Genomic DNA, 25,112 nt, shown 5'->3' with positions numbered 1-25,112 from the left:
GCCTCCCAGGTCAGCGTCTATCCCTTAAGCATTCTCCTGACCATGCTCGTCCTCATGACTGGACTCATCGTCTGTTGCCAGAACAGCAATGTCAACATCTTCTTCCTCCACTGTGTCCCCCCTTTCCAGTGCCAGATTGTGGAAAGTGCAGCATGCAACTACTATCAGTGACACATGATCGGGGGGGTATTGCAGTGCGCCCCCTGAACGGTCCAAGCATCGGAAGTGTATCTTGTGAAGACCGATGGTTCTCTCTACCACCGCCCTTGTGGAGGCATGGCTCCTATTGTACCGCTGCTTAGCTTCTGTTCTTGGATGGCGGAGAGGTGTCATGAGCCACCTTCTGAGGGGATAGCCCTTATCACCCAGCAGCCATCTATCCAGCCGGGCTGGAGCACTGAAGAGCCTCGACACCTGGGAGTGTTTCAGGATGTAAGTGTCATGGGAGCTGCCTGGCTACCTTGCACAGACTTGCAGAATCTGCATCCTGTGGTCACACACTATCTGTGCGTTCATGGAGTGGAATCTCTTCCTGTTGATGAAGGAACCGGGCTCACCCGCTGGCGCCTTGATGGCCACATGTGTACAGTCTATAGCACCCTGGACACGGAGGAACCCAGCAATCGTGGCAAAGCCTCTGGCTCACTCAGCCTGGCTGGCCTCTTCCGTGTGATAGTGAATGAAAGTCAATGCACAACTGGACAGAGCGTCTGTCACCAGCTTGACACAACTGTGGACAGCTGATTGGGAGACTTCACACAGATCCCACACTGATCCCTGGAAAGAGCTGGAGGTATAGGAGTTGAGGGCCACTGTGACCTTCAGAGCCACTGGCATGTGGTGTCCACCCACACAGTCGGAGCTGATCTCAGGGTCTATCATCTGACCAATGGAGATCAAGGTCTCCCTTGAGAGATGGACCCTCTTTTGGCATTGCACCGCGGACATATTAAAGGTAGCTACATCACCACCTGTAAATCCTGGCAGCAGGATAATGGCATCTTCTGCGGCCCATTCTGCCTTGGACTACCTGTTGGCCCAGCACCCCTTGTGCCTGCACCTCTCCTCCCACAGGTCCCTCCCCTGGAAGCTGAATAGGGATACCTGGCCTCCTCCCCCTTCTGGCCCTCTCTTCCTCAGAGGAGATGCCTCCAGCGGAGACCACAATCCCCATTCCCAGGGTAAAGGAAGGCTGTCTGATACTTGGAAGGCCTCAAATGCTATGACTCCTCCGGAGTCCTGAACTGAAGCCTCTTATTTCTGTCAAAGTAGCTCTGAAATGAAATGAAGTTGTCCTGTTCACACAAGCAAGTAGCAGTAAGTTATAAGCTAAAGTACTAACAACTCACATTAGCAAGCCCACTCACCCCTCTTACAAAACAAAAACAAAAATACCTGGAAAAACTCAGCAGGTCTGGCAGCATCTGTGGAGAGGAACACAGTTAACTTTTCGAGTCTGAATGAATCCCGCCCATGGATGAGGTTTTTGGAAATGTGGCCTACCTACCTGCCCATTGCGTCCGAGCAACACCCTGAAAATCACACAGGCAGCGCAAAATCAATTTCAATTGGTGCCTCAAGGGCCTTCACTGGCCTGTTAATTAATGGCAGGCACGCCTCTATCCTCATAGTGTGCCCGCCTATCGAAATATCACGCATCATTTTACATTCCAGCGTGTTGGGCCCGCCCCTGCACACCGCATGTAAAATTCTGGCCAAAATATTTCATTTAGTTTAATATAAAACCTCTTGAGAACTGGGGGTCTGATTCCTGAACTTAAGAGTTGCATCTCAAACATACCACTTAAAAATATAGGTTAAGACAGTTGTTTAAAGTTTCTGGGATTTTTGAATAGCTCAGCTTTAACAACTGCTGTCTCATAACAGTATATAGTTAAATATAGAAGATAGGGTTAATAAAAATGAAGCTGTCTTTTAGAATTATGATGGCTCATTGTTCCATTAGGAGGAGACATCAAGAAGTTATAATAATGTCTATAATGTTATTGGAAATTACTTTAAAATAGAGTTTAGTGGCGTCTGTGTGTGTGTGCATGCGTGCATCTAAATTGGTTTAAAACCAGCTGGTCCAGAGGCTTTGATGTACAGAAGAGGAGGCTTGAAATGGTTATTAAATAAACATAGGGAAATAGAAGCTGAGGTTTAAAGGGGGCAATTTGCATTTTTAAATAGACCATTCAAAAGAGCAGGGGAAATATTACACCTAACCAGGTGAAGCTCAGAAACAATGTGTTTATTTTTTCAAAGCTTACTAGTAAAGTGGGTATTATAAAAGGGTTTTATTGTTAGAAGATTTAAAAAGTTAAAAAAAACCTAGTGACAATGAGAATTTGCATTCAAAGAGGAAAATATGTATGAAGGAAGAGAAGGCTGTTGGTAAAAGGAGAAGGGATTCTAAGATCTAAAGCCTCCAGCCTGTAAGCCTCAAGTCTGTCTGCAAGGACCCAGAGCTGAAAGAAACTCATTTTGAATGTGACTGTCCAGGGTGTGCTTTGCTAGGCGTCTGTTTAAATCTGTGTTTTAATGTTGTCTCAACAGTGGGGTGCAACAGAGTCAGGTTAATTAAGGGATTTCTGTGGTTATTATAGTAGTAACTTTGCAGACATATGTGCTTACAATCTTTTTTGCATTAATAAATGTTTAATTTAGTTTTATAAAAAACCTCTTGAGACTCAGTTGTCTTATTACTACTGAATTCAAAGCCTACATCTCGAAACAGAAATTGCAAAAATGGGTTATGACAGGTGTTTCAAATATCCCTCTGGGATTTGACCAACTCAGCCTTTACCATCAGCTGTGTCATAATAGTCCAGCTAAGTGCATGCATCTAGCCCACGTCTCCAACCCCGAAATCAGATTTAGAAGCGTTCTCGTACTGACCCGGGCAACGCAAGTCAACCTATCGCAAGTTTAAACTTTCTGGACAATTATTATGCGTGTATGTAGGTCAGGTCCTCTGATGGTTCCTGAAGTGGAACAGAGGCGGATGTCTCAAGATTCACTACTGTTGGCATCGGAAGATCCAGTCCAATGAGTCCTTCATATTGGTGCTTACTGAGGAAGAAGAATCCGACAAAATATTGTTTCCTCAAATCCCCTCTAGTGACACCTTTATTCAAGGAAGGGTTTAAGGACAGTCCTACTAACTACAGGGCAGACAGTTTAACATCAGTGGTGGGTAAGGTTTTAGACACAATAATCAGGGAAAAAAATCAGCAGGCACTGGGAGAGGTTTGAATTAATGAAGGAGAGCCAGCACAATTTGTGAAAGACAGATCGTGTTTGACTAATCTAACTGGATTTTTGATGAAGTAACAGAGGTTGATGAAGGGAATGGAGTGGATGTTGTCTATGGATTTTAAGAAAGTGTTTGACAAAGTGCCACATAAAAGGCTGTTTAACAAAACTGTGGCTCATGGAATAGGAGGGTCAATGTCAGCTTGGATAAAAATTTGGCTGAAGGAACAGAAAACAGCAAGTCGCAGTAAATGGTTCTTTTCAGACTGGAGGGTGGTAGACAGTGGTGTTCCCCAAGGGTCAGTGCTAGGACCACTGCTTTGTTTGATAGATATGAATGACTTGGATACTGCAGTGCAGAGTAAAATTTCAAAATGTGCCAATGATACCAAACTTGGAGGAGTGGCAAACAGTGAGGACGATACTAATCAACTGCAGCAAGATATCGATAGGCTGGACAATGGACAGACAAGTGGGAAATGGAATTTAATACAGAGAAGTGTGAGGTGATGCATTTTGGTAGAAGGGATAGGGAGAGGCAATATAGACTTAATGGCACAATTCTAAAAAGTGTGCAGGGGCAGAGGGACCTGGGGGGTCATGTGCAGAGATCTTTGAAGGTGACAGGATATATTGAGAGAGTGGTTAGCAAAGCAATGGGATCTTGGGCTTCATAAATAGAGGCATTGAGTACAAAATCAGGGGAGTTCTGCTGAACCTTTCTAAAGCTCTGGTTAGGCCCCAACTAGAGTATTGTGTCCAGTTCTGGTCACCACACTTTAGGAAGGATGTGAGGGTCCTTGAGAGGGTGCAGAGCAGATTTACCAGAATGGTTCCAGGGATGGGGGATTTTAGCTACAAGTTTAGGCTGGAGAAGTTGGGGTTGTTCTCTTTGAAGCCAGGGGGATTGAGGGGAGATTTGACAGAGGTGTACAAGATTATGACAGGTTTGGATAAGGTAGATAAAGAAAAGCTATTCCCAAGTTATTGACACAGATTTCAGGTTTTGGGCAAGAGATACATGGGGGAATGTAAGGAGGAACCTTTTTACACAATGAATGTTCATGACCTCGGACTCGCTGCCCACAAAGGTGGTGGGTCGAGAAGATTAATGATCTCAGAAGGAAATTGGATGGGCACTTGAAGGAAATAAACTTGCAGGGCTAAAGGGATAGAGCAGGGGAATGGGACTGACTGGATTGCTCCAGAGGGCCAGCACAGACTTGATGGGCTGAATAGCCGGTGTGTCATATACAACTCTATGACCTCCACTTCATCAATTTTTAGCCCATTCAGTATCTCAACTTATTTTCACTATGACTATGGAAGTACCTTCTTCCTTGGTAAAGACAGATGCAAAATATTCATTTATTTACCTCAATCATGCCCTCTGCCTCCATGAATCAACTCCTTTTTCATCACAAATTGGCCCCACACCTCCTCTTACTACCCTGAGAGAGAGACCGGGCGAGCGTCTAACACATGACTGACTGACTGACGTTAACCATGCATCACCTACATCAGCATATCCCACCTGTTCACACTTTATACTACACCTCCCAAGTATACTAACCTACCTGTTAACAACAACATGAAACTATGGTACATTTCTGTAACTCCCTTTTAACAACTACAGATTCTACCCAACTCTTCCCCTCCCCAAGTCACAGTCATGGGGGATTCAATCTCCCACAGTATTCTCAACCCTTCGGAAAGACATCTTGGAGACATAAGGGCTTTCTTCCACATCTGATAGGGCATTATCATATGCAGGAGAGGACAACACTTTGCTTCCCTGCAATGCTGACAGCAATGCTGCTAGAATGTAGGTTGCAGAATGACTGAACTGCAAGGACAACAAGACTTTGCAATTAATGACTGATCCAAAAGAGAAGACTAAAGAGAATCGAGCTTTGTATCCTCTGGGACTGGAAGAGAAGAACTCAGGGCACTCTGAGGAACTTGTTTCTCCCCCAAAGGATTCTGTGAAGCAGCTTTAGAAGAGGAATAATCTTCAACTCCAGGGAAGACTGTCAGATCTGTATCATCCAATGCTGTATTGAAGACTGAAATGGCGCTGAAGATCCGAGACAAAGTTAGATGACAAAGGAAAAAAAATGACCAAATTCCTGTAAGATTGTCAGGAAAAGAGGAGAGGATTTCCCAATGATTTTATGGGAGGACTGTCTACTTTCTGTAGGCAGTGGTAAGAGAGCCACACTTCTCTCTGTATGAGGTTGCTCCACTATAGGCAATGGAAAGAATTGCTGAGGTCATGGAGGCAAGACATCCTCAGTTTCTGTAATGAGCTGGATTTTCTGTGGACAATCAACTTAGAGACAAGATTGCTGCCCAGGATTCTGCAGCTTCAGAAGTGGGAAGGATTCTGCCACAGCTTCTGTGCTGACCTCTAGTTCTGGAGGAAAGAAAACTTTCAGCTGGGACTGAAGTATGGGTGCGAATTGGCTTTCACCGCTGGAAGGTACCAGCTCTTTAGCAGTGTGATCCTCTATGGACTCTGTCATTTCACCTTTTTCTTGACTTTCTATTTCCTGGATGGTCTGTGTTTCCTAAATACTTTCAGGTTTTCGACTTCAATTAAAATTGTTGGATTTGCAAAAACAATATTCCGTGTCCCCTGCTGGGCAGTCTTGGTGCTTATGCTGGGCTTTCGTGCCACAACACAAGCATCTCAAAATGGTTGCCAGTGTGGATTTCCCCATCCTTTTGCCTGGTTTGGCGAGCTTTCTTATGGGTGGGTTCACTGCCTACGGGCCTACCCAGTTTACAGTCACGTGAAGCATCGGAGTTGCCCCAAAGTATAGCCCGATTAAATACTCTAACCTCAGCCTGTCTCGCATACTGGACTGCTTGATCCAAAGGAAGATCATCTTTGGTCCGCAGAAAGTCAGAGAGCTTTTCATCCTGGAACCCCACAGCTGTGCAATCACCGTTTAGATCATCCTTCAGTGCCCTGCATCTGGAAGAACTAGCTAGGCAATATAGATCGGCTCAAAATAATTGAATCGATTCCCCAGGTCTTTGCAACTGCTGGTTAAAACGTGCTTGTTCAATTACTAAATTTTGCTTCAGGCTAAAATAGGTGCCAGAGGCTTTTAGAATGGACTCAAAGTCTCTGGCAGACTCCTGCACCCCTTGCCTTAGGAGAATGTCGTCTGCTACTGGATCTACCACATAAAGGAACAAACTTGAAACTTTTGCTCCTTTTTCTGAAGGCCTGATGTTGCTCAGTACAAGAGAAAATGGCGTTTCCATAACTCCCACTGCTGGCCTCTCTGTGGGCCCTCGACGCAGTCAAAAATAGCAGAGACTGCTCACCAGGTACAATCATTGTTACCTCTCTCCAGTGTGCCGCCTCCTGCTGAATTTTTTACAAGCTGCTTTCAAAGGTTTCTTCACCCTATGGTTCCTTTGATAACACTGAAGTGTTTTTTCACATCAATGTCTCCACCGCTGCCACCATGTTCTGAGATTAGGTCCTTTTACCTTGGACTCTAGGCATGGGGCTTGGTTCTTAGACTGTAGACATACTCTGGTATCTGTTCAACACTTGTTTGTGAGCACTACATCTTAGCAGTTTACAGAGTTGACATGCATCTCTGAGAGAGAGAGAGAGAGAGGCGGGGGGGAGAGTCTGACACATGACTGACTAATGTCAGTGGTACATCATCATCTATGCCAAATATTATCATATCACATCTGTTAACCCTTTATACTACACCAGCTTTCCCCCTCATGGGAATGTATCTAGACTGTACCCAAACCATCTCCTCATTAAAGCCAGCCCATTGTCCAATTATAGTTTTGCCTGTCAATCTGATTCCAATTTACCTGAGACAGATTTGTTCTCACAACAATGAAATTGACCCTCCTCCAATTTTTACACTGGAGTGCTTCTTGTCCTCTTCCATAGCTAACCTAAACCTTACTGTACTGTTCCCTCAATGTCCTGCAATACTGGTCCTTGATCTGCTTGACTGAGCTCATTTCTCAGAATCAGACCCAGTAATGACTCCTTCCTTGTTGGGCCACAAAGATACAGACTTAGAAAATTCTTCTGAACATATTTCAGAAACTCTTCCTCCTCTCTGCCCTTTACACTAATTTGAGGATAAGTGAAGTCTCTCATTATAACTGCTCTAAAGTTTTTGTGTATCTCTATAATTTCCTTGCAAATCTGTTCCTATATATCTTGGTAGCTATGGAATACACCCAGTAGTGTAATGGTACTTCATTTGTTTCTTAGCTCTAAGCAAATAGATTCTGTCCCTGATCCCTCCAGGACATCCTTTCTCCTGGTACTGTAATATTCAGCTTCATTAATAATGCTACCTCTCCTCCTTTCTGTCCTTCCCTCCTATCTTTCCTGAATACCTTGCATCCAGGAATGTTTCATACGCAATCCTGTTCTTTTTGAGTCAGGTCTCCGTTACTTGCACAACATCATATTCTCCTGAATGTGGCTATTTGTGCCTGCAGCTCACTAAGCTTATTTACCACACTCTGTGCATTTCCACACATTCACTGTAACCCTAAATTAGAACTCATTGCTTTAGCTCTTCATCTGACCTCACCTAACACATTATTTCTTACTTCAGTGCCATTTGTCTCTCCCAATTATTTGTGCACCTTATTTATCCTTCCTAATGCTACATCTCGGCTCCCATTCGCTCTCTCCAAATGGAACATTGTCATTTATTGCAAAGGGAATGGAATATAAAAGTAGGGATGTTTTACTACAATTGCACAGAGCATTGCTGAGACCATATCTGTACTGTGTATAATTTTGGTCTCCTTACTTAAGAAAGGATATAAATTCTTTAAAAGCAGTTCAGAGAAGGTGCACGCGGCTGATTCCTGGGACAAGAGGGTTATCTTATAAGGAAAGATTGGACAGGTTGGGCCTGTATCCATTGGAGTTTCGAAGACTGAGGGTTGATTTTATTGAAACATATAAGGTCCTGAGGGTGCTTGACAGGGCGGATGCTGGGAGGATGTTTCGTCTTGTGGGAGAGACTAGAACACGGTTTAAAAAGTTGGGGTCTCCCATTTAAGGCAGGATGAGGAGAATTTTTTTCTCTGAGGGTCGTGAGTCTGTGGAATTCTCTTCCCCAGAGAGCAGTGGAGGCTGGGTCATTGAATATATTCAAGGCTGAGTTAGATAGATTCTTCATTGACAAAGACTTCAAAGGGTATAGGGAGTAGATAGGAAAGTGGAGTTGAGGCCACAATCAGATCAGCCATGATCTCATCAGATGGCAGAGCAGGCTCAAGGGGCCGAATGGCCTAGTCTGGCTCCTAATTTGTATGTTCGTTATGTTCAAGTTAGTTTAAATGCTCCCGAACAGAACTAGCAAACCACTCACGAGGACATTGGTCTCAGCTCTGTTGAGATGCAACCCATCCAGCCGTAAATGCTTCACTTTCCCCAGAACAGCTCCCAATGTCCTAGGAATCTAAATCCTAATGAGAAAAGGAATAGATATACCGCCTGGTGTGGTACTGGACAGTTGGCCCCAGGCTACAGTCCAACTCTGTGCTGAGTTACTGATCTCAGTATAGATGCTACATTGGTCTAAGACCCTGGGTTAGAGGAGCAATAAAAAAGGACCAGCCATACCTGATGACTAGATTCAACATTGGTGAAGACTTTCAGCAGGAGTAACAACAGAATGTCTGGTCGCGGTAAAACCGGAGGCAAAGGGCGCGCCAAGGCCAAGACTCGCTCCTCCAGAGCCGATCTTCAGTTCCCCGTCGGCCGTATCCACCGGCTGCTGCACAAGGGTCACTATGCTGAGCGTGTCGGGGCCGAAGCCCCCGTCTACCTGGCCACCGTCCTCGAGTGCCTGACGGCCGAGATCCTCGAGCTGGCCGGCGACGCGGCCCGGGACAAGAAGACTCGCATCATCCCCCGCCACCTGCAGCTCGCCATCCGCAACGACGAAGAGCTCAACAAGCTGCTGGGAGGGGTCACCATAGCCCAGGGTGGGGCCCTGCCCAACATCCAGGCTGTGCTGCTGCCCAAGAAAACCGGCCACCCCAGCAAGGTTTACGCCTGAAGGGGCGAGATCGGAAAAAGATCATACCTGATGACTATCAAGTGACTTGTGGTGGAAAAAACATGCTTGGGAATATTGAGCAAGGACAATATCAACCTTGACTGCCTTATCATCGCTGCTGCACCCCATCCCACCCGTGGTGACATAGTCTGGCAACACATAATCAAGCTGCACATGCACTGAAGGTCTGCTATGGCTTTTGAAACCATAGTGTAGCATGAGGTGCCTTCAGAGGGAGATTGGGAAAAAAACACAGGCAAAATGAAAATACACCAAAAGTAGTCCAATTTATGCATTCAGACTTCCTGTAATAGGGTGAATCTATACAAGTGCTTGTTCTAACATTTCTTTTCGTGTTATTTAAGTTGCTTCACCGCAAGTTGCACTGTTATCTCTGCAAAATATTTCGGTTCCCAAGTGGAACAATGGAAGTGTGGTACTGAGATGGCTAAAAATGAAAAGCTGCCAATAGCAATGACTGCAAAGAGATTTTAGCAGAGCTTTTTGTTTGACCGCTGTCTAAAACACCTCAATACTGAGATAATGTAAAACTGAAATCAAGCAGCTCAAAACAACTTACAGTAGAGACTGCAAGTTTGAATTCATTTTGGCACAAAGGAAAAAATTCCGACAAATATAGAATATTTTCTTGCATTCTATACAGAAACTCATTTTATTCCTGGAATGTTATAGTTCCACAAAGACAGTAAAATGATTTGGACAAAATATGATAATAAGCAGGCTCCACTGTACTAAATGCTTTACAATGCGTTTGTTCTCAATTCATGTCTAACTTGGTAGCTCCCACCTTCTGCAACATCACAACCAAATAATCGAGTGCACTTTACATTAAGCGGAGGGACACTGAATGGTGACTCACCTGTGATATCATGTGATTGGTCATTGGTTGTTGCTGAGGTGTGGGTGGCAGTTGCTGCTGTTGTGCAGAATTCGACAGGACGGTCCTCCCAGGCTGCTGTGCAGAGGCTTGCACGTAACCTGATGACGTTATTTCAGGAGTCCCGAGTGGCAAGCCTAGAACAGGAGTCCCAATTCTTACAACACAGAATGAACAATCTTATGAAACTTGACTTGAGTGCCCACGAACTTATGTACAGCCCCAAAAGAAACAAACTCGATTTAATTAAATTGTTCAATTCTTGCAGCTCAGTTCATACCAGAACAAAAAAAAAATGGATGTCGACTTAGTGTGTGACACAAATGGAAAGAACTCAGGGAATGTAACACTCTAACAGAGAACCTCAGAAAGCATTACAATATCATGGAAATATATTGATTGCCAATAGACTCAGTTCAGTTTCTCATTTTCTCCCCCGCAAGTGAAAAGGTTTGCATTGAACTTTAACCATTTCTCAATTCACTCTGTTCCCTTTTATAAAAATGTATTTTTTAAAAAATTCATTCATGGGATGTGGGTTTCACTGGCTAGGCCAGCATTTATTGCCCATCCTTAGTTGCCCTTGAGAAGATGGTGATGAGCTGCCTTCTTGAACCGCTGCAGTCCATGTGGTGTAGGTACACCCACAATGCTGTTAGGGAGGGAGCTCCAGAGTCTTGACCCAGTGACAGTGAAGGAACAGCCAATATATTTCCAAGACAGGATGGTGAGTGACTTGGAGCGAACTTCCAGATGGTGGTTTTTCCAACTATCTGCTGCCCTTGTCCCTCTAGATGGTAGTGGTCATGGGTTTGGAAGGTGCTGTCGAAGGAGCCTTGGTGAATTATTGCAGCACATCTTGTAGATGGTACACACTGCTGCCACTATGTGTCAGTGGTGGAGGGAGTGAATGTTTGTGGATGTGGTGCCAATCAAGTGGGCTGCTTTGTCCTGGATGGTGTCAAGCTTCTTGAGTGTTGTGGGAGCTGCACTCATCCAGGCAAGTGGGGAATATTCCAACACACTCCTGACTTGTGTCTTGTAGATGGTGGACAGGCTTTGGGGAGTCAGGAGGCGAGTTACTTGTCACAGGAGTTTCTAACCTGCTCTTGTAGCCACAGTATTTATAATCACAGGATCATATAGTGCAGAAGAGGCCCTTTGGCCCATCGAGTCTGCGCCGACGCGTGAGAAACACCTGACCTACCTACCTAATCCCATTTACCAGCACTTGGCCCATAGCCTTGAATGTTATGACATGCCAAGTGCTCATCCAGGTACTTTTTAAAGGATGTGAGGCAACCCGCCTCCACCACCCTCCCAGGCAGCACATTCCAGACCGTCACCACCCTCTGGGTAAAAACGTTTTTCCTCACATCCCCCCTAAACCTCCTGCCCCTCACCTTGAACTTGTGTCCCCTCGTGACTGACCCTTCAACTAAGGGGAACAGCTGCTCCCTATCCACCCTGTCCACGGCCCTCATAATCTTGTACACCTCGATCAGGTCGCCCCTCAGTCTTCTCTGCTCCAGCGAAAACAACCCAAATCTATCCAACCTCTCTTCATAACTTAAATGTTTCATCCCAGGCAACATCCTGGTGAATCTCCTCTGCACCCCCTCCAGTGCAATCACATCCTTCCTATAATGTGGTGACCAGAACTGCACACAGTACTCCAGCTGTGGCCTCACCAAGGTTCTATACAACTCCAACATGACCTCCCTACTTTTGTCATCTATGCCTCGATTGATAAAGGTTTGTCCCAAATGCCTTTTTCACCACCCCACTAACATGCCTCTCCGCCTTCAGAGATCTATGGACACACACGCCAAGGTCCCTTTGTTCCTCAGAACTACCTAGTGTCATGCCGTTCATTGAACACTTCCTTCTCAAATTAATTCCATCTGCCACTTATCTGCCCATTTGACCATCCCGTCTATATCTTCCTGTAGCCCAAGACACTCAACCTCACTGTTAACCACCCGGCCAATCTTTGTGTCATCCGCAAACTTACTCATCCTACCTTGCAAATAGTCATCTGTGTCGTTTATATAAATGACGAATAATAGGGAACCCAGCACAGATCCCTGTGGTACGCCACTGGACATGGGCTTCCCCATGGCTAGTCCAGTTCAGTTTCTGCTCAATGGTAACCCCCAGGATATTGATAGTGAGGGATTCAGTGATGGTAATGCCACTGAACATCAAGGGGCGATGGTTAAATTCTCTCTAATTGGAAATGATCATTGCCTGGCACCTGTGTGGCAAGAATGTTACTTGCCACTTGTCAGCCCAAGTCTGGATATTGTCCAGGTCTTGCTGCATTTGGAGATGGACTGCTTCAGTATCTGAGGAGTCGCGAATGGTGCTGAACATTGTGCAATCATCAGCGAACATCCCCACTTATGATGGAAGGAAGGTCATTAACGAAGCAGCTGAAGATGGTTGGGCCTAAGACACTACCCTGAGGAACTCCTGTGGTGATGTCCTGGAACTGAAATGATTGATCTCCAATAACCACAACCATCTTCCTTTGTGCTAGGTATGACTCCAACCAGTGGAGAGTTTTAACCCTCATTCCCATTGACTCCAGTTTCACTCGGGACTCCTTGATGCTACACTAGGTCAAATGCGGCCTTGATGTCAAGGGCAGTCACTCTCACCTCACCTCGGGAGTTCAGCTCTTTTGTCCATGTTTGAAGCAAGGCTGTAATGAGGTCAGGAGCTGAGTGGCCCTGGCGGAACCCAAACTGGGCGTCAGCGGGTTATTGCGAAGCAAGTGCTGCTTGATAGCACTGTTGATGATCCCTTCCCTGGCTTTACTGATGATTGAGAGTAGACTGATGGGGCGATAATTGGCTGGGTGTGGATTTGTCCTGCTTTGTGAGGACAGGACATACCTGGGCAATTTTCCACATAGTCGGGAAGATGCCAGTGTTGTAGCTGTACTGGAACAGCTTGGCTAGGGGTGCAGCAAGTTCTGGAGCACAAATCTTCAGAATTATTGCTGGAATATTATCAGGGCCAATAGCCTTTGCAGTATCCAGTGCCTTCAGCTGTTTCTTGATATCACATGGGGCGAGTTGAATTGGCTGAAGACTGGCATCTGTGATGCTGGGGACCTCTGGAGGAGGCCGAGATGGATCATCCACTCAGCACTTCTGGCTGAAGATTGCTGCAAGTGTTTCAGCCTTATCTTTTATACTGATGTGATGGGCTGCCCCATCTTTGAGGATAGGGATATTTGTGGAGCCTCCTCTTCTAGAGAGTTTTTTAATTGTCCACCACCATTCATGACTGGATGTGGCAGGACTGCAGAGCTTAGATCTGATTCGTTGGTTATGGGATCACTTAGATCTGTCTATCACTTGCTGTTTATGCTGTTTGTCATGCAAGTCGTCCTGTTTTATAGCTTCACCAGGTTGACACCTCATTTTTGGTATGCCTGGTGCTGCTCCTGCTGCATTCTTCATTGAAACAGGGTTGATCCCCCGACTTGATGGTAATGGTAGAGTGGGTGATATGCTGGGCCATGAGATTACAGATTATATTCGATTGCAATTCTGCTGCTGCTAATGGCCCACAGCGCCTCATGGATGCCCAGTCTTGAGTTGCTACAACTGTTCGAAATCTATCCCATGTAGCACAGTATTCGTAGCACATGGAGGGTATTGTCAATGTGAAGGCAGGACTTCGTCTCCACAACAACTGTGAATTGGTCACCCCTACTGATACTGTCATGGACAGATGCAGCTGTAGCAAGCAGGTTAGTGAGTATGAGGTCAGGTATGTTTTTCCCTCTTGTTGGTTCCCTCACCACCTGCCACCTGCAGTCTGGCAGCTATGTCCTTTAGGACTCTGTCAGTAGTGGTACTACTGAGCCACTCTTGGTGATGGACATTGAAGTCCCCCACCCAGAGTACATTCTGCACCCTTGTGCAGTGATGCTCAACATGGAGGAGCACTGATTCATCAGCTGAGGGAGGGTGGTACATGGTAATCAGCAGGAGGTTTCTTGCGCATGTTTGATTGATGCCATGAGACTTCATGGGATCCAGAGTTGATGTTGAGGACTCCCAGGGCAACTCCCTCCTGACTGTATACCACTGTGCTGCCTCCTATGCTGTGTCTGTCCTGTCGGTGGGACAAGACATACCCAGGGATGGTGGTGTCTGGGGCATTGTCTGTAACGTATGATTCTGTGAGGATGACCATATCAGGCTGCTGTTTGATTAGTCTGTGAGATAGCTTACCCAGTTTTGGCACAAGCTCCCAGATGTTAGTAAGGAGGACTTTGCGGGGTCGACAGGGCTGAGTTTGCCGTTGTCATTTCCGGTGCCTAGGTCGATGCTGGGTGGCCTGTCCGGCTTCATTCCGGTGTAAAATATATAAATTACTCCCAGGGATTCAGATGCTAGCTAAGATGGCACAATTTATGCGTCAATTTAACATCTGAACAAACATTTGCACAATTTTTGCTGTGGTTTCAGACGATAAGCAGATGGAAGTAAATGCCAGAAAACCTCGCAAGAAATTGCGATTTAAAAGGAAACAATAGCTGTGGCAGGAACTTTGTTTCAATCTCAAGAATGTCAAAAAATGAAGGTGACAAAACAAATGTGTTTTTAATTTTGTCTCCTGCGGAGACAACTCATAGATTGACAGCTGCAGACCACAACGATAGTGACAAGGGTGGTGCTGTTGTTGTCTGGCGGACTGACCTCTACCTCGCGGAGGCTGAGCGTCAACTCGCAGACACTTCCTCCTACCTGTCCCTGGACCATGACCCCACCACTGAACATCAAGCCATCGTTTCCAGGACTGTCACTGACCTCATCTCCTCTGGGGATCTTCCGCCCACAGCTTCCAACCTGATAGTCGCCCAACCTCGGACGGCCCGCTTCTACCTCCTACCCATAATCCACAAACAGAACTGCCCCGGTAGACCAATCGTCTCAGCTTGCTCCTGCCCCACAGAACTCATTTCTCGTTATCTTGACTCCCTTCTCTCTCCCCTTGTCCAGTCCCTTCCCACCTACATCCGTGATTCCTCTGACACCTTACGTCACATCAACAATTTCTAGTTCCCTGGCCCCAACCGCTTCCTCTTCACCATGGACATCCAATCCCTCTACACCTCCATCCCCCACCAGGATGGTCTGAGGGCCCTTGGCTTCTTCCTCGAACAGAGGCCCGAACAATCCCCATCCACCACTACTCTCCTCCGTCTGGCTGAACTTGTTCTCACACTGAACAATTTCTCCTTCAACTCCTCTCACTTCCTCCAAATAAAATGTGTGGCTATGGGTACCCACATGGGCCCCAGCTATGCCTGTCTCTTTATGGGGTATGTGGAATATTCCTTGTTCCAGTCCTACTCCGGCTCCCTTCCACAACTCTTTCTCCGGTACATTGATGATTACTTCGGTGCTGCTTCATGCTCTCGTCGGGACTTGGAAAAATTTATTAATTTTGCTTCCAATCTCTACCCCTCCATCATTTTCACGTGGTCCATCTCTGACACTTCCCTTCCCTTCCTTGACCTCTCTGTCTCAATCTCTGGTGATAGACTGTCCACCAATATCCATTACAAACCCACCGACTCCCACAGCTACCTCGACTACAACTCCTCACACCCCGCTTCCTGTAAGGACTCCATCCCATTCTCTCAGTTCCTTCGCCTCCGTCGCATCTGTTCTGATGATGCTACCTTCAAAAACAGTTCCTCTGACATGTCCTCCTTCTTCCTTAACCGAGGTTTTCCACCCACGGTCGTTGACAGGGCCCTCAACCGTGTCCGGCCCATCTCCCGCGCATCCGCCCTCACGCCTTCTCCTCCCTCCCAGAAACATGATAGGGTCCCCCTTCTCCTCACTTATCACCCCACCAGCCTCCGCATTCAAAGGATCATCCTCCGCCATTTCCGCCAACTCCAGCATGATGCCACCACCAAACACATCTTCCCTTCACCCCCCGCTATCGGCATTCCGTAGGGATCGCTCCCTCCGGGACACCCTGGTCCACTCCTCCATCACCCCCTACTCCTCAACCCCCTCCTATGGCACACCCCATGCCCACGCAAAAGATGCAACACCTGCCCCTTCACTTCCTCTCTCCTCACCGTCCAAGGACCCAAACACTCTTTTCAAGTGAAGCAGCATTTCACTTGCATTTCCCCCAACTTAGTCTACTGCATTCGTTGCTCCCAATGTGGTCTCCTCTACATTGGAGAGACCAAATGTAAACTGGGCGACCGCTTTGCAGAACACCTGCAGTCTGTCCGCAAGAATGACCCAAACCTCCCTGTCGCTTGCCATTTTAACACTCCACCCTGCTCTCTTGCCCACATGTCTGTCCTTGGCTTGCTGCATTGTTCCAGTGAAGCCCAACGCAAACTGGAGGAACAACACCTCATCTTCCGACTAGGCACTTTACAGCCTTCCGGACTGAATATTGAATTCAACAACTTTAGGTCTTGAGCTCCCTCCCCGATCCCCACCCCCTCTCTGTTTCACCTTTCCTTTTGTTTTTTTTCCAATAAATTATATAGATTTTTCTTTTCCCACCTATTTCCATTATTTTTAAATATTTTAAAATCTTTTATGCTCTCCCCACCCCGACTAGAGCTATACCTTGAGTGCCCTACCATTCATTCTTAATTAGCACATTCGTTTAGATAATATCACCAACTTTAACACCTATGTGTTCTTTTGTTCTATTGTTGGTGACATCTTTTGATGATCTGCTTCCATCACTGCTTGTTTGTCCCTACAACCATACCAACCCCCTCCACTTCTCTCTCTCTCTCTCTCTCTCCGCTCCCCCCCACACACCTTAAACCAGCTTAAATTTCAACTCTTTCTTGGACTCGAACTCAAGTTCTGTCGAAGGGTCATGAGGACTCGAAACGTCAACTCTTTTCTTCTCCGCCGATGCTGCCAGACCTGCTAAGTTTTTCCAGGTAGTTCTGTTTTTGTTATAGTTGCTACTTTGTTCTTTAATAGCACAACATCCTTCTAGTGCTCAAACAAGTTAAAAGGGCTCAGTCAGAGCTGGGGTTAAGCAGTTGTGGAACGGACTGGCCTGAAATATCAGGCCACTAGTTTTTACGGGTGCCTGGTTGAAGCATGAAATGAGCATCTCTCAACATTGCACAATCCAGATCAGAGTGCACAGTACCAAATGAAATGGTGCAATCTGGCAGTGAGGTAACTTATTGCAACAGTATATCAACATGCCGTGCCACAGGGATACAGAACACGGTTTGTTCCTATAGTTCCTCGTGACTACTTCTCAATCCTCGCCATGTTGTTAGTGGGAAGACATAACATGGAAACCAGGCACTTCACTACAAGGATGGGAATAAACGGTGGAAATGCCCAGCAGGTCAGGCAGCATCTCCAGAGAAACAGAGTTAGCGTTTCTAGTTGATGACCTTTCATAGGAAGTAGGAGTAGGTTATTTAGCCCCTCGAGCCTGCTCCGCCATTCAACCAGCTGGTCTGCCAACTCAAGGCCATTTTCCCACACTATCCCCAAATCCCTTGATTTCTTCAAGATCTAGAAATCTATTGATTTCTGTCCTAAACATCCTCAGTGACTGAGCCTCCACGACCCTCTGGAGTAGAGAATTCCAAAGATTCACCACCCTGAGTGAAGAATTTCTTCCTCATCTTAGTCCTAAATAGCCTGCCTCTTATTCTGAGACTGTCCCTCCTAGTTCTGGACCCCCCCGAGCCAAGGGAAACAAGCTTCCTGGAGCTACGCTGGCACACCCTGTAAGAATTTTCTACACTTCTCTGTGTTCTGATGCAAGGTCATCAACCTGAAATGTTAATTTTGTTTCTCTCCACAGATACTGCCTAACCTGCTGAGCTTTTCCAGCATCTGCAGTATTTGGCTTTCAGAGAAAAACATGGATGACTACTCATTCCAGCTGCTCAAATACAATTTGTTAGAAGCCAGTGCAAGAAAGACATTAGATGAGTCCTGAGAAGCATATCAATTGGTCTGGAATGACATGCCTTGGCCTTCAAAATGAAAAATTGAGAGGGGAAAAAAAACAAACCTTGAGCCTCAGCAAGAAGAGACTTCAAGCCAACTGATTATTTATGCAGGACCAATACAGAAAACAACTCTCTGAAATGCATCAGCTGAATGCACACCTGTTTTGGAGACCCTGCTTCCACTCTTACTGCTGCCAATGCTGTCGCCTCGGGTCAGAATAGAAATTCCACTGAAGCTGCTTGCTTTGGTTACGGGCGGCTTCAAACTGCGGTTTGAGCTGTCAGAGTCCGTGCTACTCCATGGTCGAGGTTCAGAGGACTTCAGCTCATTCTCAGTGCTGCTCTGACGGCTGCTAGAAGCTCTGCTTAGGCACTCTCGGTTTCCTCTGCAACAATGGAGACACAAATCAATGACATGCTGAAAATATCTTGCAGCAGTAAAGTGCCACCACTGCTGTCTTGTTCCATGAGGTTTCATCTGCCTACATACAAGAGTTTCCTGCTTTTACAGAATTATTGAAGGCCTATTGTTTCTTGTTTACTTTAAACATCAATAAATTGGACTAGAGTACTACACAAATGTTGCCACAATGATATGGCCGGTGGTGCTATTCAACTAGTTTTCATGCCCAACATTTTCACAACTGCAACAAACAGAAACAAAAATATCAGCACATCAAACACAAAGTGCTTCATATATCCATCTCTCTATTCGAGGAATGCTGCACAGAAGAATTTGAGTGCAAGAAATGAAGGTAGGAGAGAGACAGGTAACATGGTGTAAATGTAGCACCTCAATGCCCCACATCGCACATCCTTTGAATATGAATATACTGCCTTACTTTCAAACCAACTGATCATAATAAATCAGTAACAAGCATTCACATTTAAGACAATGTTAAAGGGGCCAACAGAACTCAGGTGCAAAATCATTAACGCGCACACGCAATAAAAAGCTGTATTTATATAGTACCTTTAAAGTAGTACAACATCCCAAGGCACTTCACAGGAGTCTTACTGAACAAAATCTGATACAAAGCCACATAAAGGAATATTGGGGCAGGTGACCAAAACTTTTGTCAAAGTGGTAGGTTTTAAGGAGCGTCTTAAAGGAGAAGAGTCTTAAAGGAAGGAAAGCAGGGAAGTTTAGGGAGGGAATTCCAGAGCTTAGGGCCTTGACAGCTGAAGGCACCACTGCCAACGATGGTGCGATTAAAATCAGGGATGTGCAAGAAGGCAGAATTGAAGGAGCACAGATATCTCAGAGGGTTGTAAGGCTTGTGGAGATTAGAGATAGGGAGGGGTGAGGCCATGGAAAGATTTGAAAAAAAGGATGAGAGTTTTAAAATTAAGATATTGCTTAACCAGGAGGTATCAAAAGGGTGATGGGTGAATGGAACTCGGTGCAACTTAAGACGTGAGCAGAGTTTTGGATGACCTCAAGTTTACCGAGGGTACAGCGTGGTAGGTCAGCCAGAAGATCATTGGAATAGTCAAGTCTACAGGTAATAAAGGTATGAATGAGGGTTTCAGCAGGAGATGATCTGAGGCGGGGTGAAGTCAGGCGAAACTGCGGAGGTGGAAATAGGTGCTCAATGATGGTGTGGACATGTGGTCGGAAGCTCATCTCGGGGGCAAATATGACACCATGTTTGGACTCAGACAGTTGCCAGAGGGAGGGATGGAGCTCGTGGCAATGGAATTGAGTTTGTGATAGGGCCAAAGACAAAGGCTTTGGTCCCCCAATATTTAGCTGGAGGACATTTCTACTCGTCCAGGACTGGGTGTCATATAAGCAGTCTGACAATTTAAAGGCAGTGAAGAAATCGAGGGAGGTGATGGGGAGGTAGAGCTGGGTGTTGTCAGTGTACATGTACTGATCAGGTGATGTCTCGGAGGGACAGCATGCAGATCAGAAATAGGAAGGAGGCCAAGGATAGATTCTTGAGGACACCAGGAGTAACAGTACAGGAGCAGAAAGAGAAGGCAATGCAGCTGATTCTCCAGCTACCACTAGATAGATAAGAATGGAACCAGGCGAGTGCAATGTCACTCAGTTGGGTGGGTGACAGTGGAGAGGTGTTGGAGGAAGATGGTGTAGTCAACCATGTCAAAGGCTGCAGATAGGTTGAGATTGATGAGGGGAGATAGTTAACCTTTGTCACAGCTAAGCTTAAGGCACTTATAGAGCCTCAAACTATTAACAAGATTCACAGCCATACTTTTCTCCAATGTTGACCAGACACAGTAAGGCCGCAGTGTAAAGCTAGCAGAGAGTATTTAAAGAGTCACACTAAGTTGTGACAGGTAAATACATCAATTTATTCAATTACATGCCAACACTCCAACAAACTACGATAAAGGCCTACTTCTCAAAGACCGACTAAAGTATCTTGCAATCCCCCAAAGTAACTGGAGCAGAATTTCACCCAATTATAGGTGATCTCAAAATAATTGTGACTTCCTTTCAGGTTTGTATTTGCCACCTCTTGTGTGCCACAGGATACCAAGAGAAGGACAAAAAATAAATTACTAATGGCATTATGTTGAAGTCGCTTTGAGCTAAGTTATTCAGACTAGATAAGGGATCTCTCAACTCCCCTTGTACCCAACAGGCATCCTCAATAAGAACACCAGGCCAGCCAAAATTAGTTTTGGTGGTGTGAACTCGTGTACTCTCAGATATAGACCAGCAAAGTATAAAAACTTGTCAGTGACAGAAGAGTAGACGGAACTATGACAAACACATTGCAAAGCCATCCAACGACAAGCAGCCATGCACTGGCATTGCACGGCTCTTAAAGAAGCAAGAGCTCCAAAGAAAGAATTGAATACCTAAAAAGCTGCCTCCTTTTTTGCAAACTAGAAGAACTGCATTCTTTGGAGACTCTGTTGATTGTATTAGAAAGATAAATGTATTTCTAAAGGTTTGGGACATTCTTTGAATTAAAAGAAGCAACTACATACATGAGTACTGTGCGCATGACACTGACCTGCTGTCCATCAGATAGCCATTGTACGAAGACTGAAAGAGAAAACATTAGAGTACTTTACAAATCTTAAGAATTAAATCGACCTAAAACCCTTGAAGCTTTCACTTGTGGGCCAAATACCCTCGACAAATGAATTGTGACGCACCATTGCCTGAAGGCCATCAATCACTTCAAACACCTGCAATACAGCAGAGAGCCTTGGCCGGTTTTTGACTAAAAGAAACTGTAGCACTGAACTATTTGACATTGATATACATGATCTAGACTGACACGTCAGAGTTGTTTTCAGAAGAGATGGAAAAGCAAAAATTCCATTTCAGTCTGGGATTCGTTGAGAGAGAGAAGGAGAGAGAGAGGAGCGGGGCCGTAAAGGAGAGAATGCGAAAGCAGCAGGGACATGAACAGAGAGAGAGCAAAAGAGGGGCAGGGCGATGAACAGCGACAGAATGAGAGACAAGCAGGGCCATTAACAGCGAAATAGTGAGAGAGAGGAGCAGGGCCATTAACAGCGAGAGTGTGAGAGAGGAGCGGGGCCATTAACAGCGAGAGTGTGAGAGAGGAGCGGGGCCATTAACAGCGAGAGGAGCGGGGCCATTAACAGCGAGAGGAGAGGGGCCATTAACAGCGAGAGGAGAGGGGCCATTAACAGCGAGAGTGTGAGAGAGGAGCAGGGCCATTAACAGCGAGAGTGTGAGAGAGGAGCAGGGCCATTAACAGCGAAATAGTGAGAGAGAGGAGCGGGGCCATTAACAGCGAAATAGTGAGAGAGAGGAGCAGGGCCATTAACAGCGAGAGTGTGAGAGAGGAGCGGGGCCATTAACAGCGAGAGGAGAGGGGCCATTAACAGTGAGAGTGTGAGAGAGGAGCAGGGCCATTAACAGCGAGAGTGTGAGAGAGGAGCAGGGCCATTAACAGCGAGAGTGAGAGAGAGGAGCAGGGCCATTAACAGCGAGAGGAGAGGGGCCATTAACAGTGAGAGTGTGAGAGAGGAGCAGGGCCATTAACAGCGAGAGGAGAGGGGCCATTAACAGTGAGAGTGTGAGAGAGGAGCAGGGCCATTAACAGCGAGAGGAGAGGGGCCATTAACAGTGAGAGTGTGAGAGAGGAGCAGGGCCATTAACAGCGAGAGTGTGAGAGAGGAGCAGGGCCATTAACAGCGAGAGTGTGAGAGAGGAGCAGGGCCATTAACAGCGAAATAGTGAGAGAGAGGAGCGGGGCCATTAACAGCGAAATAGTGAGAGAGAGGAGCAGGGCCATTAACAGCGAGAGGAGAGGGGCCATTAACAGTGAGAGTGTGAGAGAGGAGCAGGGCCATTAACAGCGAGAGTGTGAGAGAGGAGCAGGGCCATTAACAGCGAGAGTGTGAGAGAGGAGCAGGGCCATTAACAGCGAGAGGAGAGGGGCCATTAACAGTGAGAGTGTGAGAGAGGAGCAGGGCCATTAACAGCGAGAGTGTGAGAGAGGAGCAGGGCCATTAACAGCGAGAGTGTGAGAGAGAGGAGCGGGGCCATTAACAGCGAGAGTGAGAGAGAGGAGCGGGGCCATTAACAGCGAGAGTGTGAGAGAGGAGCGGGGCCATTAACAGCGAGAGGAGCGGGGCCATTAACAGCGAGAGGAGCGGGGCCATTAACAGCGAGAGGAGTGGGGCCATTAACAGCGAGAGGAGCGGACCCATTAACAGTGAGAGGAGCGGGGCCATTAACAGAGAGAGGAGCGGGGCCATTAACAGCGAGAGGAGTGGGGCCATTAACAGTGAGAGGAGCGGGGCCATTAACAGCGAGAGGAGCGGGGCCATTAACAGCGAGAGGAGTGGGGCCATTAACAGCGAGAGGAGCGGGGCCATTAACAGTGAGAGGAGCGGACCCATTAACAGTGAGAGGAGCGGGGCCATTAACAGCGAGAGGAGCGGACCCATTAACAGTGAGAGGAGCGGGGCCATTAACAGCGAGAGGAGAGGGGCCATTAACAGCGAGAGGAGCGGGGCCATTAACAGTGAGAGGAGCGGGGCCATTAACAGTGAGAGGAGCGGGGCCATTAACAGCGAGAGGAGTGGGGCCATTAACAGCGAGAGGAGCGGGGCCATTAACAGCGAGAGGAGCGGGGCCATTAACAGCGAGAGGAGTGGGGCCATTAACAGCGAGAGGAGCGGGGCCATTAACAGCGAGAGGAGAGGGGCCATTAACAGTGAGAGTGAGAGAGAGGAGAGGGGCCATTAACAGCGAGAGGAGTGGGGCCATTAACAGTGAGAGTGAGAGAGAGGAGCGGGGCCATTAACAGTGAGAGTGAGAGAGAGGAGCGGGGCCATTAACAGCGAGAGGAGAGGGGCCATTAACAGTGAGAGTGTGAGAGAGGAGTGGGCCCATTAACAGCGAGTGTGAGAGAGAGGAGTCAGGGCATTTACAGCAAGAGTGAGAGACAGGAGCGGGGCCATTAACAGTGAGAGTGAGAAAGAGGAGTGGGGCCATTAACAGCGAGTGTGAGAGAGAGGAGTGGGGCCATTAACAGCGAGAGGAGCGGGGCCATTAACAGCGAGAGTGAGAAAGAGGAGTGGGGCCATTAACAGCGAGTGTGAGAGAGAGGAGTGGGGCCATTAACAGCGAGTGTGAGAGAGAGGAGTCGGGGCATTTACAGCGAGAGGAGCAGGGGCATTAACAGCGAGAGTGAGAGACAGGAGAGGGGCCATTAACAGTGAGAGGAGCGGGGCCATTAACAGTGAGAGTGTGAGAGAGGAGAGGGGCCATTAACAGCGAGAGTGAGAGAGAGGAGAGGGGCCATTAACAGTGAGAGGAGCGGGGCCATTAACAGCGAGAGGAGCGGACCCATTAACAGTGAGAGGAGCGGGGCCATTAACAGCGAGAGGAGCGGACCCATTAACAGTGAGAGGAGCGGGGCCATTAACAGCGAGAGGAGCGGGGCCATTAACAGCGAGAGTGAGAGAGAGGAGAGGGGCCATTAACAGTGAGAGGAGCGGGGCCATTAACAGCGAGAGGAGCGGACCCATTAACAGTGAGAGGAGCGGGGCCATTAACAGAGAGAGGAGCGGGGCCATTAACAGAGAGAGGAGCGGGGCCATTAACAGAGAGAGGAGCGGGGCCATTAACAGTGAGAGTGTGAGAGAGGAGAGGGGCCATTAACAGCGAGAGTGAGAGAGAGGAGAGGGGCCATTAACAGTGAGAGTGTGAGAGAGGAGAGGGGCCATTAACAGCGAGAGGAGCGGGGCCATTAACAGCGAGAGTGAGAGAGAGGAGAGGGGCCATTAACAGTGAGAGGAGCGGGGCCATTAACAGCGAGAGGAGCGGACCCATTAACAGTGAGAGGAGCGGGGCCATTAACAGAGAGAGGAGCGGGGCCATTAACAGAGAGAGGAGCGGGGCCATTAACAGAGAGAGGAGCGGGGCCATTAACAGTGAGAGTGTGAGAGAGGAGAGGGGCCATTAACAGCGAGAGTGAGAGAGAGGAGAGGGGCCATTAACAGCGAGAGTGAGAGAGAGGAGAGGGGCCATTAACAGTGAGAGGAGCGGGCCATTAACAGAGAGAGGAGCGGGGCCATTAACAGAGAGAGGAGCGGGGCCATTAACAGTGAGAGTGTGAGAGAGGAGAGGGGCCATTAACAGCGAGAGTGAGAGAGAGGAGAGGGGCCATTAACAGCGAGAGGAGCGGGGCCATTAACAGCGAGAGGAGCGGACCCATTAACAGCGAGAGGAGCGGGGGCATTTACAGCGAGAGGAGTGGGCCCATTAACAGCGAGAGGAGCGGGGCCATTAACAGCGAGAGGAGCGGGGGCAGTTACAGCGAGAGGAGTGGGCCCATTAACAGCGAGAGGAGCGGGGCCATTAACAGCGAGAGGAGCGGGGGCAGTTACAGCGAGAGGAGTGGGC

General features: G+C 47.2%; 1 protein-coding gene across 7 annotated transcripts in view; it reads right to left on the bottom strand.

Annotated features, from left to right (window-relative positions):
• The window catches only part of LOC121273296 (R3H domain-containing protein 2), a 289,299-nt gene that overhangs the window by 89,298 nt on the left and 174,889 nt on the right, over positions 1-25,112 (bottom strand). For all 7 annotated transcript variants that reach the window (XM_041180375.1, XM_041180377.1, XM_041180380.1 and 4 more), the window contains 3 exons: positions 21,235-21,266; positions 18,401-18,627; positions 10,219-10,373 (listed from right to left, as the gene is read on the bottom strand). In XM_041180375.1, coding sequence (XP_041036309.1) covers positions 10,219-10,373; positions 18,401-18,627; positions 21,235-21,266 — 414 coding nt within the window. The remainder of the gene's footprint in view (positions 1-10,218; positions 10,374-18,400; positions 18,628-21,234; positions 21,267-25,112) is intronic.

Source organism: Carcharodon carcharias, chromosome X (assembly GCF_017639515.1).
Source record: "Carcharodon carcharias isolate sCarCar2 chromosome X, sCarCar2.pri, whole genome shotgun sequence".
Taxonomy (NCBI): Eukaryota; Metazoa; Chordata; class Chondrichthyes; order Lamniformes; family Lamnidae; genus Carcharodon; species Carcharodon carcharias.
Note: the sequence above shows the minus strand (reverse complement) of the source record. Positions and strands in the feature narration are given on the sequence as shown.